At 48.0% G+C, this 23,631-nt stretch overlaps 1 protein-coding gene across 1 annotated transcript in view; it reads right to left on the bottom strand.

Annotated features, from left to right (window-relative positions):
• The window catches only part of RETREG3 (reticulophagy regulator family member 3), a 318,375-nt gene that overhangs the window by 221,030 nt on the left and 73,714 nt on the right, over nt 1–23,631 (bottom strand). Inside the window, exon 4 of the mRNA XM_086924101.1 lies at nt 95–221. Coding sequence (XP_086780227.1) covers nt 95–221 — 127 coding nt within the window. The remainder of the gene's footprint in view (nt 1–94; nt 222–23,631) is intronic.

Genomic DNA, 23,631 nt, shown 5'->3' with positions numbered 1-23,631 from the left:
CTTATTATCAAGGTTTATGGTCAGGCTTTAAACAGGTAGACCTCTTGTAAACATTACATTACTTGGTTATTAACATGATAACAGGGAGTCCTACCTTGCCAGGATTTTCACTCTTGAAAAGCAATACATTCTCAAAATACATGGCTGCGCTAACCAGTGCTTCAGCGGCATGTTGACACATTTCTGGCAGGCTGAGGAGGTGTGGGTGGACCATGCCCCAACTACAGGAGAAACAAGAAACAAGCGTCCATCACTTGCCCTTCTTCAACGAACATTGTTCAAATAGCACAAAATTATCCCTGAAGATAATGAAACTGTAGTTTGTAAAGCAAAAGTTAATTTTTTCAACTGATTAGCTATAATCCACCCATTAAGGTTGCTTGCCTTCATTCAAGAACCAACGTCATGTAGAGCATGAAATAAATACATTCAAAATGACTTTAATGACGCATAGCTTCACCTCTGCTGATTTAACATATGCTAGAATAGAAGTATATGATTATATTAAATAAATAAGGCTAAAGATGCTTTTCGAATTCCTATTATTCATGCAGAACCCCCAAGATGCAAGTCCACTACACTTATGCATAGCAGATCAATGACTCCTCAAGTGAGAGTGTTTAAGCTTTGTACCCCAAAAAACAGTAACAGCTTACAGAGAATGCACTTAAAAGAAACTTGGTGAAAGCCATATGCCTAGGACATTTATTGTTCCACAATGAATGTACATACCACAGATATGGTTAAGTTACAGATACTGACAGTGTCTTATAATTTGACTTCATTAATGCCACCATCACAAACTTCTCCAGTGCACAATATAACAGCATTCGACAACATCCTATACTATAGCTAAGCCCAAAATCCAGATGGCAGAGCCTCAAACTGCAGCCTCTTTATTTTTATTCTTTTTTTTTTGGCACTTTATTCATGAGTTCCATCAAAAGCTCTACTCCTATTAGTTCTGGATCCCCCTGACCCAGTAAAGACGACATCTGTGACACCGGCCATCGTAAATTGAGCAACTTACAGTACACCACATCAGTATAAGCTATTGAGAGTTAACCAACGTCCAGATTCAGTTGTTCTGAATAGTGAACACAGAAAAACATTCTGCTGCTCGCTTATCTTGCCTAGGAACTCACAGGGAAAGCAAACCGTAAGATTCTGCATGCAGGAAAGTCTTTGGTTCAGCAGCTAGAACCAGTGAGGCTTCCACTGCTACTGCCCTGTTGGGCAGTAATGACCGACACCACTGGGAACTCGTTCAGACTTTGACAGGGGACTTACCTAAAGACAAGGTTTTATGAAGGTTTTCAGTAAATTGGTAGTATCATACTATGTCACCAGAACCTCGAATGACTTCAAATATGCGGTCCACAAATAGGGGTACTTTCTTGGTCTTGTCTTTTGGTCATCAGGACCCTGACTTGCAGGGCGCGTACCTGATCCCCATGAAAATTGACAGGATTTTCTCTGGTTTGGAATTTTTTTATTGCAACATTAAATATGAAGCAAATTAAAACAAAAAAAATCAGCTGGGCTAAAAAAAAGAGACTAAAATTCCTTGAAGCGCATTACATGTCTCACATCCAGATACCATGCTAGAGGACAAGCTGCTCAATAACAATACCAAAAGCCTTAATAAAGGCAAACATATCAACAGCAGATGCCATTCCAGAGACTAGGTCAGCAACCATTTTATTTGAAAAGTTTTATATAGCGCTGGCTAGACCAGGAGGTATCAGAGCGCTTTATATGTGTAAAAAACAAGTTAACAGTACAACAGGACAAAGAAAGGAATGTTCAATAGCAGAGTATGAAAGCAAGTTAAATCAAAACTAAAATGAGCCGAGGGCAATATATATGAAAAGGTAATCCACAGATGTCTATAAACATAGAAACAACAGTAGCAGATACATTTACTGAGGGAGAAAGAAAGTCGGGTATAGGATGGTAAGTACAGGGGAGGCCGAGTGAGGGGTCAGATACCAGATTGGGGGCTCCAGTATTTGTTAAGAAGGTGCAGTTTGAGTTCTTTTTTAAAAGCCAAGGTAGGAGGGGTTGCAACCCAATTCCTTGGGAAGGGCATTCCAGATGGTCGGAGCATTACCTGAGAAGGAGCGACATTGAGGGATTTTTTTTTTTAATAGGGGGAGGAGGGGGGTACGAGGAGGAAAGTGTTTGTGCTCCGCATCGGTCTACAGCCGCCCGCTTTTTTGAGCTTGTTTATGAGGTACAGCGGGGTATTCTGATGTAAAGCTTTATGCGTAATGCATGCTATCTTGTAGGAGGATCTACCTTCTACGGGAAGCCAGTTAAGGGACTTCAGGGATAGGGAGAGGAGGTCAAAACACTTATAGTTAGTGATGAGCTTGGCTGCTAAGTGGAGCACGGATCTGAGTGGGTCTAAGTGCACTTTTGGGGTTCCTGTGACAAAAGCGTTGCCATAGTGAACTTTGGAGAGAACCAGTGATTGAACAACCTATTTTAAGTCTTCAGGGAAGAATGGTTTGATTTTCTACAGATGGTGGGGAGTGAGGAGAGCTCCTTTAGTAGAGTTTTTTATGGGTTAGTTAAGGGTTAGGTTTTTGACGGTGAAGAAAGCTAGTAATTTCACTGAATTGGACAAAGAGAGCGAACAGTTGAGAGAATTGAGATCAGAGATCCAGGATTGGATGGGTGGCCTGGTTTCAGGTGAGAAGAGGATGACGTCAGTTTTCTTAGGGTTAAGTTTGAGATGGTTGGTATAGAATCAGGATTGGATCTTGTTCAAGGTCTGGATGAGATGAAGTACTTTAGAGTGGGACCTAATCTAATAGTAAAGTTGGGTTTCATCCACATAGAGGTGATGGTTAATTCCAGCTCATTTCAGAATGAGGGTAAGGGTTTCCATGAGGAGGTTAGAGAGAGAGGGGAGAGCATAGAGCCTTGAGGGACACCTAGGGTTACAGGTGAGGGGTTAGATAGGCAGTCGTTCATTTTGATTTGTTGAGTTCTGTGCTGGAGAAAAGAGGTAAACCCTTTAAGGACCTGACTGCTAAGGCCAAAGCGGGTCTTGTGCGAGTTGAGTAAGGAATTGTGGATGACTGTATCGAAGGCCGCTGAGAGGTCAAAGAGAATGAGAAGGCAGGATTCACTGTCGTCAAGGGCGGAATGGATGTCGACAACAGGCGGTAGTGTTACCCATCCTGAAAAAGCCCAGTGCAGATCCCCTAGTGCTAAGCAACAATAGACCTATTTCCCTTCTCCCTTTCTTGGGAAAGATCTTAGAGACCTATGTCACTAAATGTTTGAGCACTTTTATTGAGTCTTCCTTCTTCCTTGATCCACAGCAGGCGGGCTTTCGCCCCCTGCACTCTACAGAGATGGTGATTGCAGCTGTGATGGACACCCTTCGAACTGGAGCCGACAACAATATCCCCCAAGCCCTTGTACTGTTAGACCTGTCGGCGGCTTTTGACACGGTCGATCACACTATTTTGATCGACCGTGTCAGAAACGCCGGCATTCGGGGCACTGCCCTTGACTGGGTTCGATCCTTCTTGCAGGACCGCTCCCAGGCAGTCCACCTTTCCACCTTCTCTGCTTCTTCTCTCTCTCTCACTTGTGGTGTTCCCCAGGGATCTGCTCTTTCTCCCCTCCTTTTCAATCTTTATATGCAACCACTCATGGCTTCTCTTCGCCATTCCTCTGCTACAATATACAATTATGCCGATGATTTACAACTGATTTTTCCTCTGGACACTACACCTTCCTCTCGCCTCAACTTCCAAACTACCATGTTACTCATCTCGGACTGGATGGCACACAGCCAGCTCAAGCTGAATCCGTCTAAAACGGAACTTGTCCTGGTGGGTAGTCCGTCCAATCCATGGGATGATAACTATTGGCCCCCCTCTTTAGGTCTCCCCCCTTGCCCGGTCAGCTCTGTGAAAAGCCTAGGAGGGATCATCTCGGAGGATCTTTCCATGAAACCTCAGATCTCAGCGGTAACATCATCCTGCTTTTTCCAGCTACGCAGGATTCGCAAGATCTGTAGATTTCTAACCAGAGAGGCACTCACGCTAGCAATACTGGCTTTGGTCATCTCCAGAGTTGACTTTGCCAACATCCTGTATGTGGGGATTCCTGTCTATCAGCTTCATAAACTTCAGTTGATCCAGAACCAGGCAGCACGCCTGGTGTACCACCAACCTAAACATCAGCACGTCTCCCCCCTCCTGAGGAGCCTTCATTGGCTCCCAGTGGCTAAACGATGTTCCTTTAAGCTAGGCTGCACCCTATTCAAATCCTTGCATAACCAGGCCCCTGAGTTCATTTCTTCCAAACTTAAGCGTTATTCTCCAACCCGTAACTTACGGTCCTCTGCCAATAATCTTCTTTGCACTCCATCATTCCGCCGTAAAAAACATGGAGGATTATGCTTTTCTTTCCTAGGCCCCTCCTACTGGAACTCCTTCCCTTCTTCCTTTCGCCATTTTACCTCATATGAGTTGTTCCGCAAAACCCTAAAAACACACCTTTTCAAGGCGGCTTTTGAGTAACTCTTCTGCCCTGGCTAGCTATGTTTGTTATGAGCGCCAAGAAACCGTCTCGGTGTACGTGCGCGGTACAAATTTTTTAACATAACATTAACATAACTATCCTTAGCATGGCGGTTTCAGTGCTGCAGCCTTTTCTGAAGCCGGATTGTAAGGGGTCCAGAAGGTTGCGGTTAATGTGATTATCCAATTGAAGCAAGACACATTTTTCAAAGGCTTTGGAGAGAAGTGGTAGGTTCAAGATGATTTCTAGGAATAGGCGTGATTTGACAGAGTTGAAGGGAGTTTGGGACATATCCTGTGGAGAGGGAGGTGTTGATGATCATGGTCCAATAAGGGGCAATAATGTGGTTGAGATTCTGGGTAAGACTAGATGGGAGAGGATCTTTGGTGTTTGAGGATGGTTTAAGTTTGGAGATGATGTTAAAGACTTCGAGCTCAGTCACTGGGTAGAAGTTAGTCCAGGATGCATTGTTTTTGAGTTGCAAGAGGGGAAGGCTGAAATCTGTGTGGGTTGTAGCGTGAGGGAGAGTGGAAAGCCAAGAAGGAAGGATCGTCTAATGTAGTGTCAGCAGCTAATGGTGGTTTTGGTGGGGTCTGAGTTAGGTATAAGGACTGATCAATTTTGGCGATTTTCTTCCTGAAGAAGTTGGCAATTTCTTCACATCTATTAGTTGAGGCAGTCAGTTTAAGGGGGCTGTGGATGTTTGTTTGCAAACAATGTTAAATAGTTCTCTGGGTCTGTTTTTGGCCCGGTCTAGTTTAGTTCGGCAGAAGGTGGGCCTTTTCCTTAAAAATGTGTTTATCAGGGGCCCTAGCGGCCGGAAGACAAGCAAGGTGTGCAGTTTGAGCCCCACGTTGTTCAATCTATATATGGAGCCCTTAGCTCATATTGTGGAAGCTTTTGGAGTGGATATCGTCACATACGCTGACGATACCCAACTAATAATTAGACTCACTCACAATCAGGCAGAGGATGCAAATAACTTTTCCAACTGCATGCTTTCTGTGGCAGGGTGGATGAACAACAACTGCCTGCGCCTTAATGGCGACAAAACAGAACTGCTAGTGGTTGGTAAACCCCCCTCTGCCTGGTCGCAGGCCTGGTGGCCAACAGAATTAGGGGCAATTCCCCGTCCGGTGGAGTCTGTCAGAAATCTAGGAATCATGGTGGACGCGGAGCTTTCCTTTAAGCATCTGATTAGTAAAATCACGGGAAAATGCTTTGGAATACTTAAAACACTCCGAAAAGTTCTCGACCTACTACCCATTAGTGCCAGGAAAACACTTATTCATGCCCTAGTCACGCCTCATTTAGACTATGGCAATGCTCTTCTCCTAGGCCTAAGCAAAAAAGGTATCCACCTACTGCAGTGCGTCCAAAATGCTGCTGCGCGACTGATGCTCAACCTTCCACGCAGAGCATCAGGTAAAATGGCATTATTTGAACTTCATTGGCTCCCCATTGAGGAGCGAATTAAGTTTAAGGCTCTCTGTTTTGCCCATCGCATTGCCCAAGGAAAAGGCCCAGGTTATTTGCGAAACCTTCTCACTATCCATCGTCCCACCCGAAACCTAAGATCTGCCGGAGCGATGTTGTTCCAACTTCCTCGCGTTCGCAAGACCAGGATGGGAGGTGGTTCCTTTAGGTTTCTAGCCAGTAAACACTGGAACAAGCTTCCTCTTGATTTACGCATGGAGCCCTCCGAAACAAGATTCAGACTAAAATTGAAAACTCCTCTTTTCCCACGTAAATAATAGTTTCTTGTAGCCTGGGATCCAGGCGAGCCCCGGACATTGGCCTTTCGGGGAGCAGTAGCATCTCTCAGCGCGGGGACACACTGTTTTAGTGTAACCATGCGCTTTAGAAGTGGTTTTATTATTATTTTATTATTATTAGGGGAGGGGTGTTGCCTCCATGTTCTTTCAGTCAGTCTAATTGAACATCTTTGGTCATTGAGGTCAGAGTTAAACCATGTTTTGGATGGAATGGTTCTTTGTTTTTTTGGTTTGGGAGGGGCTAGATGGTCTACGACCTCCTTGACGGTTTTGTTGAAAAGCTCAGTGAGCTCATTGGCATCTTGGGAGAGAGAGGTGAGAAGGAGTTGACCTTGGAGCAGAGACTCTAGTTTGCCAGGAAAGACTTGATTAAGATTTCTGGTCCATTTCATGGGTTTGACGGTTCTGAAAGGAGGGGTGGATGGGAGAGGATTCGATCTTTAACATGATGAGGTGATGGTCAGACTGGTGAATAGGGAGGATGCTGGAGAGGGAGGCCAAGTCATTGTTGGAAATGATGGCATCAAGAGTGGCACCTTTGGTGCGGGTTGGTGAGTGAGTGAGTGAGTGAGTGGCATAGTTCAATCAGGCCATGGATCTCTAGGAGATGGGTGAGAAACTGACTGTGGGGGCAGTAACATTGTTCCAGTGGATTTTAAAATCTCCTAGGAAGAGATTTTTGGAGTTGGAGAGTGAGGATTGGGAGAGAAGGTCGGATAATTCCTCTGCGAAGGGTATAGGATCACCCGGAGTGTGGTAGATGTTTTGTAGGCAAATTGTGGGAGCGCCCTAAATTGTGAGTTCTGAGCTAAGATATTCAAGGGTAATGTGTTCAGAATTTTTCATTAAGTCAAGGATGGCTGTTGAGTGGTCCCTCAGCCAGGTTTCTGTAAGGTAGGCAATGTCGATGGTTTCACTGAGGATGGTTTCAGAAATTTCATTAGCGTGTCAGCAGTTAATGATGATGCATGAGAGGGGCTTAGGGTTGGCTGCAAAACAGCTTGCATCATCTGCTGCAACAGGAAAATCTAATCCGCCAATAATTACATCTTCCATCTTTCACTATTAATTTCACTATTCATCTCAAAGAGTGGCAAAAAACAGAACAGTTACACAATTCTGAGTGTCTTATACTTCAAAAGCATCCAAATGCTACACCTTCAAATAAACTTCAAGGAAAGATCACAAGTTAGCTGCCCGGCGTGAATTTCTTCCTGCAAAGCGGATTCTCCAGAAACATGATGTCTCTTATTCTCTGGTATATCCAGCAAAGCTGAGAGTCTGGCAGGGCGCAAAAATGCTTGTATTTCCTGATCCCAGAGACGCCCTCAACTTTGCTAAGAAACTTGAAAAATCATCACACTCATCACTGTCCAGCTCTCAGCTCGCTGCAGCCGATCGCCTTAGTGACAATTATCGAGATGCTGTGACCTGTATGCTATTTTCTTCCTCAATGTGGTCTGCTGTTATTTTAGCTTGGCCACCCTGCTTTACTGCAGGGGTGTATGCGGAGCCCTGCTGTGTCCGCAAAGAATAATTCCCTCTCTTAAAGTTGTTTCCCCTCTTCCTAGTTCCTGGAATGGGGTGGTATCTCAGCCTGATTGGGGGTTTGGAGTGGCCGCGGGGTTAGGGGTCCTTCTAGCACGGTTTTTTGGGTTGCGAGGCGAGGGTGGTGGAGGGAGGGGTAGGGCGGGTGTTGGGCTATGGGGAATGCTTCTGATTACACAGTCTGTTCCTGCTTTGTCAGAACCAGTGTTCTCAATTGCATAGTGGGCGGACAGTTGGGCTGGTGGAGTCTCATTGTTTTTTTAGGTCTCGGCTAGTAACACGCTGAAAGCGCGTTCTCGCCAGAGAACTATTGTCGGCGTCTCAGCAGTCTGAGAACACCGAAGTGAGACAAGACCTGGCCGCGCGCAGAGTTTCCCAATAGGATAACGTTGTACGCGCGGCCAGGTCTTGTCTCCACAGCATTGCAGGGCAGACCGGATCGCGTCGCGCGCCTCTCTGGAATGCAGGGGGAGTCTGCAGAGGGGCGCGCAGCACTGCTAAAGAGGCTGACGGAATACATACTCTAGCTCTTGATTGTGTTTGCAATATATCCAGCCTCTCACATAGTTTCTTCCTTTCATGATCGGTCATCAGCTATACTTTATAATGTAGCCACAACCTGTGAGTAAGATTCTACAATCACTATACTGCCTCAGCATGTGCCTACCAGTGAATATTAGAAATGAGAAGCCCACTTCTCCACATTAACCGGAGTCATTTGGAGAGCAGCGAACGCGCCATTAGAAGCACTTTTACAAGTGCGGATTCACCCACCAATTAGCTTAATGTGGCCGCTTTCTGCATATTTTCTATCCGGGCCTGCACAAATCGCATTAATATTTCCCCCACGCGCTTTACAGATTACCTTGTCATTATGCATCCCGGAGCCTTTTAAACAATATGGGTAAACTACTGTTTGCGAGGTTAATGATAATTATCCCTTAATTACTGCATAAGTCACTCCGTCCACTTTACCTCGCAGGCAGGGCGCTGCTCTGTGTATCTGCCACGGTGACACTGGAAAGGAATCTTTGACGGGTTTATTCATCGGCCGCCGCTGCCACCTTGTGAATTACAACGGAACAAATTGCTGCTTGTCATCATCGCGCGCACACAGTTTATGATAAAACAGGGCCAGCCCACTTCCATCCTCTAAGTAATAAACCTCTTTTTGAAAGGCACACACGGACACCACCATTAAACATACATACACGGACACCACCACTGCCGTGCACACACGGACACCACCACTGCCATGCACACACGGACACCACCACTGCCATGCACACACGGACACCACCACTGCCATGCACACGGACACCACCACTGCCATGCACACAGGGACACCACCACTGCCATGCACACAGGGACACCACCACTGCCATGCACACAGGGACACCACCACTGCCATGCACGCAGGGACACCACCACTGCCATGCACACAGGGACACCACCACTGCCATGCACGCAGGGACACCACCACTGCCATGCACGCAGGGACACCACCACTGCCATGCAAACACGGACACCACCACTGCCATGCACAGAGGGACACCACCACTGCCATGCACACAGGGACACCACCACTGCCATGCACACACGGACACCACCACTGCCATGCACACACGGACACCACCACTGCCATGCACACACGGACACCACCACTGCCATGCACACACGGACACCACCACTGCCATGCACACACAGACACCACCACTGCCATGCACACACAGACACCACCACTGCCATGCACACACGGACACCACCACTGCCATGCACACACGGACACCACCACTGCCATGCACACACGGACACCACCACTGCCATGCACACACGGACACCACCACAGCCATGCACACACGGACACCACCACAGCCATGCACACACGGACACCACCACAGCCATGCACACACGGACACCACCACAGCCATGCACACACGGACACCACCACTGCCATGCACACACGGACACCACCAATGCCATGCACACACTGACACCACCACTGCCATGCACACACGGACACCACCACTGCCATGCACACACAGACACCACTGCAATGCACACACAGACACCACCACTGCCATGTGCCATGCACACACGAACACCACCACTGCCATGTGCCATGCACACACGTGGAGAAGTGTGGCTCAGGGGTTAGAGGCGGCAGACCTGGAAGCTGAGATCGGCCCTGGACCAGGGTTCAATTCCCCGCCTCGGCGGGTCTTGGGCTAAGAATTCCACGGACTCGATAATTCTCGCTCCGGTGCCTTCTCGACTCACGGGTTCACACTCTGCGACTCTGGGCAATAGCTTGCTTAATCTCCACAACGGCCCCTCGCGGCGGGATGCCTGGCTTTCACCTTGTGGATACCCTGCCGGGGTTATCTCACAGGGGAATACCAGGACGGGTTCCCTAAGCAAGCGCCGGGACACCCACTGCGGGTAGCTGTGCGCTATATAAGCTCAAATACATTTACATTTACACACGAACACCACCACTGCCATGTGCCATGCACACACGAACACCACCACTGCCATGTGCCATGCACACACGAACACCACCACTGCCATGTGCCATGCACACACGAACACCACCACTGCCATGTGCCATGCACACACGTACACCACCACTGCCATGCACACACGGACACCACCACTGCAATGCACACATGGACACCACCACTGCCATGTGCCATGCACACATGAACACTACCACTGCCACGTGCCATGCACACACGGACACCACCACTGCCATGCACACAGTGACACCACCACTGCCATGCACACACAGACACCACTGCAATGCACACACAGACACCACTGCAATGCACACACGGACACCACCACTGCAATGCACACACGGACACCACCACTGCCATGTGCCATGCACACACGGACACCACCACTGCCATGCACACACGGACAAAACCACTGCCATGCACACACGGACACCACCACTGCCATGCACACACGGACACCACCACTGCCATGCACACACAGACACCAATGCAATGCACACACGGATACCACCACTGCCATGCACACACGGACACCACCACTGCCATGTGCCATGCACACACGGACACCACCACTGCCATGCACACACAGACACCACTGCAATGCACACATGAACACCACCACTGCCAAGTGCCATGCACACACGGACACCACCACTGCCATGCACACACGGACACCACCACTGCCATGCACACACGGACACCACCACTGCCATGCACACACGGACACCACTGCAATGCACACACGGACACCACCACTGCCATGTGCCATGCACACACGAACACCACCACTGCCATGTGCCATGCACACACGGACACCACCACTGCCATGCACACACGGACACCACCACTGCCATGTGCCATGCACACACGGACACCACCACTGCCATGCACACACAGACACCACTGCAATGCACACATGAACACCACCACTGCCAAGTGCCATGCACACACGGACACCACGACTGCCATGCACACACGGACACCACCACTGCCATGTGCCATGTGCCATGCACACACGGACACCACCAGTGCCATGCACACACAGACACCACTGCAATGCACACACGGACACCACCACTGCCATGTGCCATGCACACACGAACACCACCACTGCCATGTGCCATGCACACGGACACCACCACTGCCATGCACACACGGACACCACCGCTGCCATGCACACACGGACACCACCGCTGCCATGCACAAACGGACACCACCACTGCCATGCACAAACGGACACCACCACTGCTATGCACACACGGACACCACCACTGCCATGCACACACGGACACCACCACTGCCATGCACACACGGACACCACCACTGCCATGCACACACGGACACCACCACGGCCATGCACACACGGACACCACCACTGCCATGCCATGCCAATGTTTATATACCAATTGCAAAAAAAGAAAAGTTAATGCAAAGCATTGTCATTTACAATGCCAGTAACTCAAACTTTAATGCTGCGAGACCTATTGCATTGCAAGTGCTTGTTTCTTATATCATTGTGTTTGTTATGCTTTTGTTTCCGCTTCTTCCCATTTCAGTCTGTACGCACCACCACCTTATTATTAGGTCTGTTCAGGGCTGCATGTTAGTACACAGCGTCCTCTCCTCCCTGAATGATAGGAGTTTTTCCTTCAGAGCTTTCCGCCTCCATGAGCCAGTCCCCATGGTTGGAATGTACACAGCGGTGGACTGCCGGCTGCTCCAGTATACACATTGCGCATCTGCCTGGCTCCTACTCTTGTCATGTCATGTTTGCCCGAGCACATATTGTGGTATTCGTGGCTCTCTGGCCTCTTGCACTGCACTCTTTCTTCTTCCTAGGCACATAGCACCATGACTGACACCATTTGCTGGACCTGGAACATCCGTGGCCTTAACGATTACCGTAAAGCCAGGCTCATTCACTCACACCTACTCCAGCATAACGTCAACATTTGCCTTCTGTAGGAAACTCACCTGTTGCCTGCCACCTCCAGCAGACTTCAGTCTTGCTCTTGGGGTGAAACACCCTCCTTTTATTCCTCCTATTCTAGGGGAGTGTCCATTTTGCTAAGATGAGGGCTCCCTAGGCACACTATACAGGTACTCACTGACCCGGATGGAATGTCATCTTGCATGGTACCCTTTTGTCCCAACCCACGACAATCGCTGCTGTAACGGACCCAATTCGGATGATCCTAAATTTTTTACTCATATATGGCACCTTATTTCTTTTCTGGGGCCAGCTGCCCTTCTCTGGGGAGGGGACTTTAATGTTACACTTTCTGTAGTCTTGGACCGCTCCGGCCCCCATTCTTCCCACCCTCGCTCAACTGCCATACTTCGGTCTATACTCAATGATAATTCGTTATATGATGCCTGGCGTAATTTTCGACCCGAGGCCCGTAAGGGTACTTGCGTCTCTGGTGCTCGTGGCTGCTGGTCCCGAATTGATTTATGGATTACCTCCCCTGATGTCGTCACATGGCTTAACTCTGCAACTCATATGGCACGCACCTTCTCGGATCACGCGCCAGTCCAGCTCTGTCTTTGACTCCCCACAACACGCTTTTACATGGCGGCTCCCACCGAATGCCCTCCGAGATTCCGTTTTTTGTGATGAGATCCAAACCGCGATTAGCAACTACTTTGATTTAAATGTTTGCTCTGTGGACTCAGCATCTATCCTTTGGGAGGGCTTCAAGACAGTGATACGTGGCGAGTGTATCTGGAAGCAAGCTGGGGTCCTTCGCTCCCTCCGTGCCTCTTTGGACAAGCTAGACTTGGAGATCAAGGCTCTGAAAGCAGAATATGCGGCCCACCCCAGGTCAGAGATCCTCGAGACATTGCGTGTAAAACACACTGAATTTGCTGAGGCGGCAGACAGGGAACTCTCCTTTCTTGGTAGGGAGGCCCGAGCTCGCCACCTCGGCGAGGGCGATCAACCTGGTAAGACTCTAGTCAACCTTTTGCGTCATCCCCGGGCTGCATCGTAGATCACGGCTCTTTGGGACGATGGTCCCACTAGAACTACCTCTCCAGAAGAAATCCAGGCTCGATTTATAGAATATTATTCGCAACTTTATACCGCTGCCGCCCTCCCCCTCACGCAAGGCTTTCAAACAATATTTTGATACTCTTGCGTTGGTTTGGCTGGAGGACTACCATCGTAAATTCTTGGATGAGCCCTTCTCTAAGGAGGAGATACTTGCTGCCATAAATAATCTGCCCCGTGACCAGGCCCCTAGTCTAGACGGCCTCTGGGCCTCGTTCTACAAGACGTTTGCCCCACTTCTTGTACCACACTTGTCCGCCATGTACAATGACTCCTTTGACAATGGCCTTTTCCCCCAGTCCCTCCGGGAGGCAATGCTCACGCTATTACTTAAACCGGGCAAACCAGCTGACGGTCATGACTCTTACAGCCCCCTTTCATTAATTAATATTGATAATAAGATCTTAGCTAAATTATTGGCTCCTCCTTATGCCCCTCATCACCCTCCCCGATCAGTCGGGCTTCATCCCTGGCCATGACACTTCTCATAACCTCAGGACCATTTTTCGGTTCTTCACCAAATTAATCCTGGTCTCCCTGCTGTGGCGGCTTTACTTGATGCCACAAAGGCATTCGATTCACTAGTGGCCATTTTTGTTTTTTCTTTAGCCGCGCCTTGGTTTCAGCAATATCTTTCCATAAGATATCACTCCTTTATGGCCGCCCCTCTGCACGTCTTCGGGTTAATGGTCAGGTGTCTGACCCTATATCGATTGAGCGCCGCACTCGGCAGGGCTGTCCGCTTTCCCCCATGCTCTTTGCTATAGCGATGAAGCCCCTTGCTGCCAAACTCCGGCAACACCATACTCAGTAGGGCATCGCCTTTTCGGCCCGTTCTCTCCTGGTCTTCATGTATGCTCATGATATCACGCTGTATGTCCGTCATCCTCAGGAAAACCTCAGCCCACTTGTGCGTAGGATAATAAGGTTTGGCGGATTGTCCGGTATACAGGAGAACTGGAGCAAGTCAATATTGTTCCCTCTCACAGACGCCACCAAGCCATTCGTACCGGATTTCCCCTTTGTATTGGCCTCCGGACCCACTTGTTACCTGACCTTTGGAGGTCCAATTGCGGACGTCCGGTGGACTGGCTCGAATCCAAAATGCCCCACTAGAACAGGCTCCCCTGGTCTCTGGCGTGCTGCATAGACATCGCCAAAATGTCTCATTTCTTTCGTAAAATTCGCTCTTTGATCATTTCACTTGTTTGGGCCGGCAAGCAGCCTAGGAATGCATAGGATATCCTCACTCTCCCCATGTCTGTTGGATGCATGGGCGCTTCTAATTTCAAACTTTATGCCTTGAGCGCCTAGACCAGTTCTCTACACTTCTGGGTTCACCCGGCCCCTAATCAGCCACACGCCGTGGTCGAAACTGACCTTGCGACCCCCTGGATGCTTGATACTGCCTTGTTTGCGCCGGCTAACAGCCAGGGGCGGAGGTGGACACGGTCGAGACCCTGAGCTGGGCTTGGCAGGGACTATGCCGTTTCTCCAGCGATTTCAGCTAATAGCATGCCGATTGTACGTCATCCTGCCTTCCCTCCTCTGCAACCAACTGGCATGTCTAAACATGCCACCCGCCTGGGGCCGACAACATTGGCGGATCTCTACCCCGGAATAAGTTGTTTTCTCTTCCAGCTTCTTCTGGTCCGATGGACACTGCTTTTTTATCAGCTTCGGGCTATTTGTAGGGAGCTTCACCCAATGTTCCCTCAACCTCCACCCTTAATGCTTGCTCTTGATTTTATATACACCTCCCCCACTCCCAGTAAGCTGGTAATGAAATTATATGCCCTCACGCTGTCGACCACCTCCATCTCCACCGAGCGTGCACGAGCGGCATGGGGCACGGAGTTAGGTGTGGACATTTTCCAAGCTGATTGGCTCTATTGTTCTAACCAGACCAAGAAACTGCCTCCCAACTATCGTCTTCGTCTCATACATTTTAAATATCTGCACAGCCTATATCACACACCTGTTCAGCTACACAAACTGGGACTCATACCTAACGATGATTGCATGCGCTGGTCTGCCCCTGCTGCGAACTTCACTCATCTTGCTTGGTTGTGCCCCAGGGTGTCTGATTTCTGGCTGGAGGTCTGTGCCGCCACCTCTGAAATTACCTCCACCCGGGTTATCCCCAACCCACCGCTGTGCCTGCTGGGCTTTGTCAAGTTCTGTCCGGATGCCACTCGCCGACTGACGGTAATGCTACTCGTCCTCGCGAGGCGTAGGGTGGCCATGTGATGGAGTCCTAGGCCGCCGCCCAGGTTCGCCCACTGGCTTGAAGACGCTTCGAGATGCCAGTCCCTATTATCTGAGTTCTGGGACCTGATGCCTGCGAGATCACGCCCACATGATATATGGGGCCCCCTAGTAACATATCTATTCACGTTCATACTTTAGCAGAACTGCCTCTCCCACGCTCCCGGCCGGCACTCCGCCCGCGGCCTCCGGTGTAGGACAGTAGTTGCATACCTCCTGGATCATGTTCCCACCCCATAGCCGGGCCTGTATCTCCCCTGAAGGGTCAATATCATCTCTTCTGGATTTTTTTTTATTTATGGTGCCTATGTCGTGCAGTACAGGACAATGCAACTGTGGGGGTTAGACTTTTCAAATGTCTACTGTATTCAGAGGATTGCCTGATGTGTAAGATGCTCTGATTTGACCCAACAGTGTATTGTGAACATGCAGGTTTTTACTTTTTTTTTTTTTTTTAAAGGGAAAGATCACAACCATTCAACTGAAGAATGAGCTAGAAATAAAACCATCAAGTCAAAAAAGCAGAATCATCTAGTCTTCTCACTTCCTTCGTCAAACAAAAGCTCCAAAACAAGAATTCAGACATATACTAGACCTAAAAACAACAAATGTATCAAATAAGATCAATTCAGGACACTAGCACTATACCAAATATACTCCATCATTAGGGAAATAGGATGTGGTCCATCAATGTATAAATTACATCTTGATTGCAACAAAATATAATTTTTTTTTTGTTGCAACTCCGGGACAAGAGAACTCCTTTACCAAAACAAAGTCCTACATTTCAGAATGAAGTCTGTCTGCACACTTTTTTCAATAAGCATGGCAACAGAAGTAGATGACCCGAGGAAAAGAAAGATTTTCACTTACCCATATCTAGAAATTCCGGCAATATTTTAAAACAAAATCCTCTTAAGATCCTGGGGCATCACATCATAAACCCTAAGTCATTCCCTATTCCAGTTAAAGCATCATCTGGTGGACACACTGGGCACAAACAAGGATATGCATTTCATTTGGAGGAGAGACTGTGCTGTCAACTGCCTGTCAAATCTCTTTACTAATGGGTTTTGAGGCATCTTTTATATTTGTTGTAACAGCTTAACAGGAGACACCTTGAGCAGTGCCTAGACATTCAATGGAGCCAGTTTGAAGAAAGCTGGATGGACAAGATCACTCTGTCACAGAAAGAGCTCTACAATCCTTAATATGGTAGTGTAATCTTGAGGTGGAAGTGCCATTCCATCAGCAATTACCCCAACAGAAACTCTGGTGAAGTAGACTTTAAATGTTCAAGCCACCTGATGCCAGATGCCAATACTACATCAGTGTTCTAAACCTCAGGATTGTTTATCTACCTGAGGAATCCTTTCATGCATCAATAACATTTAAATCAATTTTAATTCAGACGGTATCATCTAAAAAACAGAGAGGAACTAGGCCAAGAGTCAGACTAAAAGCTCAGTCTATGCGAATGGAGGTTGCTAATAGACAAGTGTCTCCCAATCAAAGTTGCACAATTGCCAGGTAAACATAATGTAGGAGATTTGCTCAGAAAAATCTTAGATGACTTTCTACTGACTGAGACAAAGGTTTCCCAAAAATAGACCTCTTTGCGACCTCAGAACACAAAAAACACACAGAAGTTGCCGCCAGATACCAGCGAATGACAGCAAATCGTATCAGTACTAGCCGACATATTCCAAATCCAGGATAATTCACTGCATCAGAGTTGCAATGGTAGTGATCTTCTCCACATGTCCGAAAGACCTCAGAAGTCATGCAGACTGACTATCCTCTCAAGACTTCAAATCCAAATTTACTACTACACCCTTATGCTTTGAAGCATGGTAACTGAAAACAAAATATGGTTGTTAATGGAATTTGTACAATAAAAGTTGTTTTGACTAAGCTCCCCTTTGCTTTCAAATCCAGCGTATGGTGTGAGAAACCACCCCCTCAATTTAATCACATGGCACTGAGAGGTAAGTTTGCTATTTTTTCCTCTCTCTGCGGTTTACACATAATTACAGATTTACCATCGTAGGCTCTAATTCTGTTTCTCTGTTGCAAATTCTGATTCTTATAGGGCTACTGCACTTCTGCTGACTTCATCTTTGAGGACAGAAATATAATCCAATTTCAGATATACTGATGTGGCAGATGGTGGGTGAAAAGATACGGACTCCATTTGGGTCTTTCTTATGCCATTTCCAAATTTTTGTCATTTGCGTATAGGCCAGTTTCCTATAATTGTGCCTCGGTTTCTTTCTCCTGGCTCAATGTCTCCTTACCAGATTGCTTTGGTCTTGGAAAAAATTACGCTCCACTATCCACCACTAGCTAATGAGTAGAATGTCAGGGCTGAGATGCAATGTGGAAGTGTAAACAGACATACACAGCTTGCTAATTCAGATTCCTTCCCTATTGCTCAGAATACTCTAGCATTCACATTTTGGTTTAGAGTTCACAATAATGACTTGCTTTTAGACAGTCTACATTTCGATTCTAGATTTCTAGTTCATCTAACGTTGCATTTAAAATCTTTATTCATCTTTGCTCTTCTGGCTATCATTACCCCTATAACTGATGCTTTAAATGTATCCCATATGATCTACTTATATAAAATTGGGTTATCTGTTCCCAATAGTTTATAGCTTCTATGTTTTCATTTTTAAAAATATTTCTTTATCTATTCTCCAGCAGCACATCTTGGTTGGAGGTGTTGTTCAATTTAGGGTCAGGTTTAGGTGCATGGTCAGAGATGGCCATTAATTTAATGCTGGAATCATCTATTAGATGGAGAGGTGATTCTTGATAATAAATTGACTGTCAAGCACGACTGATGTGTAAGGGGGGGGAGAAAAAGTTACAGTCTTTGTGATCCGGGTGATGGAGTCTACCGACATCTTTTAAGTCCTGTTTAGCACAGAATATGCAGTTACAACATTTATAAGCTTGTAGTCCATAGGAAGAATAAAGTTAATTCAGAAAACCATTAATTTAGCTCATGGTAATTTATCTATTTACCATTTTAAGACTACCGGAATTTGGGCTCACCTTTTCTTTGGGTGTTAATGTTCGATATAAAAATCAGTCTTCTTTGGACAACAGCTTAGTCAAGAACTATGTCAACTATCATCCGTTTTATTTACTGGTGTAACAAAACTTGAGGGAGGGGTGGAGCCCTGCAAGGTATGTGGAGGGGGCTCAATCAGGAGCTCTCCTGCCAGGGTACTGTGCTGAGGGGACCCCTAAGCTAGGGGGCCTCCCTGCACTGCGGGAGCCTGTGTTACGCCACTGGTTTTATTACTAATGACTGAAATATTAGCTATTGATTAGAAAACACAGCAATCTATTTTGACTTTCAACTCATCCATGTCTACAGATCTCCTATTTGGGTTACTTGGATAACAATTATTTTCACTTTTAGCTGGCATGTTGTCACGAAGTCGAGCTCCCTGACTTGGATGAGCTCCCTGACTCGGACGGACGGGGTGTACCTGCTAACATTTCTTCCTTTCCACCCCGTCCGCAGGATCCTTTGGACTTTTCCTGGGTTTCCCCGGCTCTACCTTCGTTGACCCCGTCACTGCATCTGCCTTCCGTGACGCTGGGGGTGTGTTCTCCGGCATCTCCAACAGTCGACCAATCAGGTGAACGAACGTCATCTGCAGGTATCCAATCGGACCAGCCGGGGGCGTTTAAGGAAGCCCCGTCTCGGCTTGTCGGCGCGGAACCTCTCGTACACCAGCCGACGCACGAGGAGAACGCCAAGGACGAAGAAGAAGGAAGTGCCGAAGAACCACTACTGGGACCCCTGGAACAGAGACTCAACAAGCCAGGAGGCCAACGTTACCACGAGCCGCCCTGCCACACTTCCAGGGGAGAAGTGTGGCTCCACAAGGTACGAGGGCGTTTTCGGGGATTGTTTAAATCACGGGGTGGGACCGGGTAGCCTGAGGGTGGTCACTATCGCTGTGCACTGCTGTTCGCCTACACTAAAAAGGCTGCTATAGATGGTGGTAGTATCCTGGTGACCCCTCACTTCCCTGCCCCCCTCCCACTCGTTACATATCGACCCCAGCCACTAACGCGGCTGTCTCTTTTCCTTTTCCTGAGTTTCCGTCCGGACCAGCGACCACCCCATGTAAAGCAAAGACGGGAACCGAAGACCCCGGAAGTTCGCCAGAGGAGAGAGCTCAAGCTTGTGTTGTGTGCCTTGCTGGACATTGTGTTACTTACACCCCTGAGACTTAATAAGTACTGTCAAACCGAATAAAACGGTTAAACCTAGACTTCAAGTCGTGGCGACTCATTTCCCCAATCCCACTTCCCACAAGTGGTGCCGTGACTCGGATCCTTCAGGGAACCACGCCATCCGATACAGAATGGAAACCATATTAACTCAAATGGAAGCAGACCGGACTGCCTTTTCCCAAGCCATCCAGAGCCAGTCAGATAACATTCTAAAACTGGCAGAAGGACAAACACAATTAATGACCGTCCTTTTTGGGTATTAAGAAATACAGAGAGTACACCCCTGAGCCTTGGTCTTCTACAGGCACAAGCTCTATGGCTCCTTTTTGCAGCATGCTGACGACCTCCTGCTGCAATAAGTGTAAGTGCTCTGCGGACATAGGACGGTGTCTTGGTGGTATGTTGGGTGGAGTGGATGTCAGCTCTAGACAGTACCCGTACTGGACAATGTCTCTCACCCACCTGTCTGTGGTGATGGATTTCCAGACCGGCAGGAACTGTTGCAGTCTCGCCCGACAGGTGTTATATGGTCGGGGGGCAGTGACAGGGCGTCACTGTTTGTTATTGGCAGAGGATCTGGAATTGTTTCCTCTTCCTCTGCCCTTGATGTTGTTTCCACGATATCCACCCCTGTTGTGTTTATTGTAGGTGGTTTGTGTACCTCTTTTATTATACTGTGTCTGCTGTGTGTTTTGGCCTCTTGAAGGTCCTCTTATTGGAGCGACAAAAAGAGCCACCCCGAAACTGCTGTGACTGCAGAGCCCCCATAGACTTTGCAGTCTCAGTGTCTTTTTTAATCTTTTCAAGGGTGGTGTCAACCTCAGGTCCAAATAAGTAGTCCGGGTTAACTGGCTGATTGAGGATAGTAGTTTGTATTTCTGGTTTGAATCCCAAGATTCTTAACCAGGCATGTCTTCTTAACAGGACGCTAGTGTTAATAGCTCTGGCTGCAGTGTCAGCTGCGTCTAGCGCGCACTTGATGGAAGCATTGATTATAAGCTTTCCTTCTTGGATTAGCAGCTCCGCTCCCTCCTTGTACTGATCTGGTAGGTGTTGCAACAGTGTCTCAAGGGTATCATAATGGGCCCTGTCATATCTGGCTAAGAGTGCCTGAGTGTTGACAATGCGTCAGATGTTAGCTGCCTGCGCTGCCACCCCTTTTCCCGAAGTTTCCAGTACTTTAGACTCCTTGTCAGGAGGAGGAGCATCACCTGTAGTCTGGGAGTTTGCTCTCTTACGTGCATTAGAAACAACTAATGAGTCCAATGGCAACTGTCCTCTTATATAAGTAGGGTCCACAGGTGCCGGTCTATATTTCTTTTCAATTCTAGGGTTTAATACCCTTGATCTGGTGGTCTCCTTAAAAATGTCATCAGCATGCTTAACCACTTGGATGCTAAGGGGAAGACTTCTCATATAATGAGATTTCCATTGAAATGAATGGCCAGTGCATGACAAGTTACCCTTGTCATTAGCATCCAAGTGGTTAAGGACCCCTCTTAGCATGGGCAGAGTCTTGACGGTTCTTTCCGAAGTGGAAAAGGTGTCGACCAGAAAATCTTCCTCAACAGGGTCAGCATGTAGTTGCACATCATGGTTACCTGCCGCTCTTTCAATAAGGGCGTTAACCTCATGCGCGCTAGCGGAATTCCGCTCGCACGCTGAGATTTTCGAAAACGCATGTTACGTGACGAGCTGGGCTCGTCATCAGCGTGCGAGGAGGCTACTCCATGACGAGCCCAGCTCGTCATCAGCGTGGAAGGGGTTAAAGGCAGTAGTGTCCTCAGTAGAAGATGTTTTTACATTGTATGTATGTGTGCCAGGGGCATTCTGTGGATCCCCTGGGTCTGCCCATGGTTGGTTCTGATCGTCGGGATCAGTGTCCACATGATAAGTGGCATCCTCATTATCGTCATCCCCTGCATCCACATCTGAGTATGTGGGTGAAAAAGACTGAGGTTCTTGTCCATAGGTTTGCAGAGGTTCCACAAGAACTGGTGATGTAGTTGAATCCCTCTTCTTCTTTAATGGAATCTTATATGACTCCATGGGTGTTTCTGGTATCATTTTCCTCTTATACATGGATAGTCTACCAGTGTCTGAGTCTATGAACTGCCTCGACTCCTGTTCTTCAGGCTCCTCTGTAGCCCCTAGTCCCAGCGACACTCCTTTAATGGCTCCGATACCCTTTTTCGGTTCAAACATCTTCGGTGGCCACCCGAATTTGATTGGTGTCGATGCGGTCTGAATTTTTCCGACCAACTTCGGGGTTGCGGCCTTCTTCGGTCCGACCGTTGTAGCCTTTTCTTTAAAGCGTTGGAGTGACTCCGACACCTGTTTGGATACGAATGGGGTCGGCTGTGTCGACTCGACAGGGTCCTTGGAGCCAGTATTTGTCTTGGTCTCGGGCCTAGTCCAAGAGTCTACCCCCTCTCTCGGTTCGAGCCTCTTGTCTGTGTCGACTCTCTTTGGCGCCGACTTCGTCGGTTCGACAGCCTTGACCTTGGTCTTCGGTGCCCAACCTTCGGCTCGATGACCTTTTTGAACTTCTCGGTATCGATGGCCTTCTTCTGTGTCTTCGGCTCCGAGGGGTTTGAGGCCTTGGAACCGACCAGAGTCAGCTGCACTTTTGGTTTAGTTTTTGGTAGTGATGCTTTCGGTTTCTTTGGATCGACCGATGGCATTTTTGATACTGATGGCTCTTTATATATGTTCGTAGCCGGGCCTTTATGCAGGGCTGTAGAACGATTCCATAGATCTTGGGTAAGGCCTTGTGGCCACCCCTCGACCTGAGCCTTATCGAGTGCTTCATAGTCGGCCCCCGTATCGACGGTTGGGCCTTGCTCCTCGCCTGAGCTATCTTCTACGGCCCCAAGGGCCTCGGCGTCGTCTCCTACCTCATCGACGAAGGTTTTCTTCTTCTTCCAATATCTCTTCATCTTCGGCGTCATACTGCGAGTCATGCTCCGAAACAGGATCCGAGTGTTCTTCCCGATCCTCCAGATCAATGACCTCTTCGTCTTCGGTCCCGAAGATGTTTTCTGGATTAGGCGCTGATCTCTGCGACTCTAATCGAGCCGTGCGTCCAATCCGAAGAGTTTTCTTCGACCTGAACCAGGCACAGGCCATACAGTTGGCTTCGTTGTGATCCGGGGACAGGCACTTGGGGCACACCGGGTGGACATCGATGTACGGGTATTTCGCATTGCAAAGTGGACACCTCTTGAATGGGCTGCTTTCCATTGTAGATCGAAGATCGGGTCGAGTGTGGCAAAAAAACAGTCTGATTCCTCGATGTCCTCTCGAAGCAAAGTTATCAGTACAGAAAAAAACGATACCGACGCGGTCGAAAGCCTTTTGGCTTTGTAGAAAGTTTTCCTAACTTGAGCTAAGATAGTAACATCCGAACCCAATGGCGGAAAAAAACAATCTGAGGATGGAGGGGATGCCCATGCGCACTGTAGTCCAGGGAAGGAGTCACCTATCTCGTGATACTTCGAAGACTCTTCCAGGACAACAATGTGCAATCATCCAGACCCAACACTAGGCGGCGATCTATGCACAGATATGAATTCAGCAGCCCACATGCCTCGAACATTCTATTCCCTTTGGATAATTCCTTAGGATACGCCGTAACTGTACAAATTTGATGGAATAC

This window comes from Lissotriton vulgaris, chromosome 5, assembly GCF_964263255.1.
Source record: "Lissotriton vulgaris chromosome 5, aLisVul1.2, whole genome shotgun sequence".
Lineage (NCBI taxonomy): Eukaryota > Metazoa > Chordata > Amphibia > Caudata > Salamandridae > Lissotriton > Lissotriton vulgaris.
This window is presented reverse-complemented; position numbering and strand designations above follow the sequence as displayed.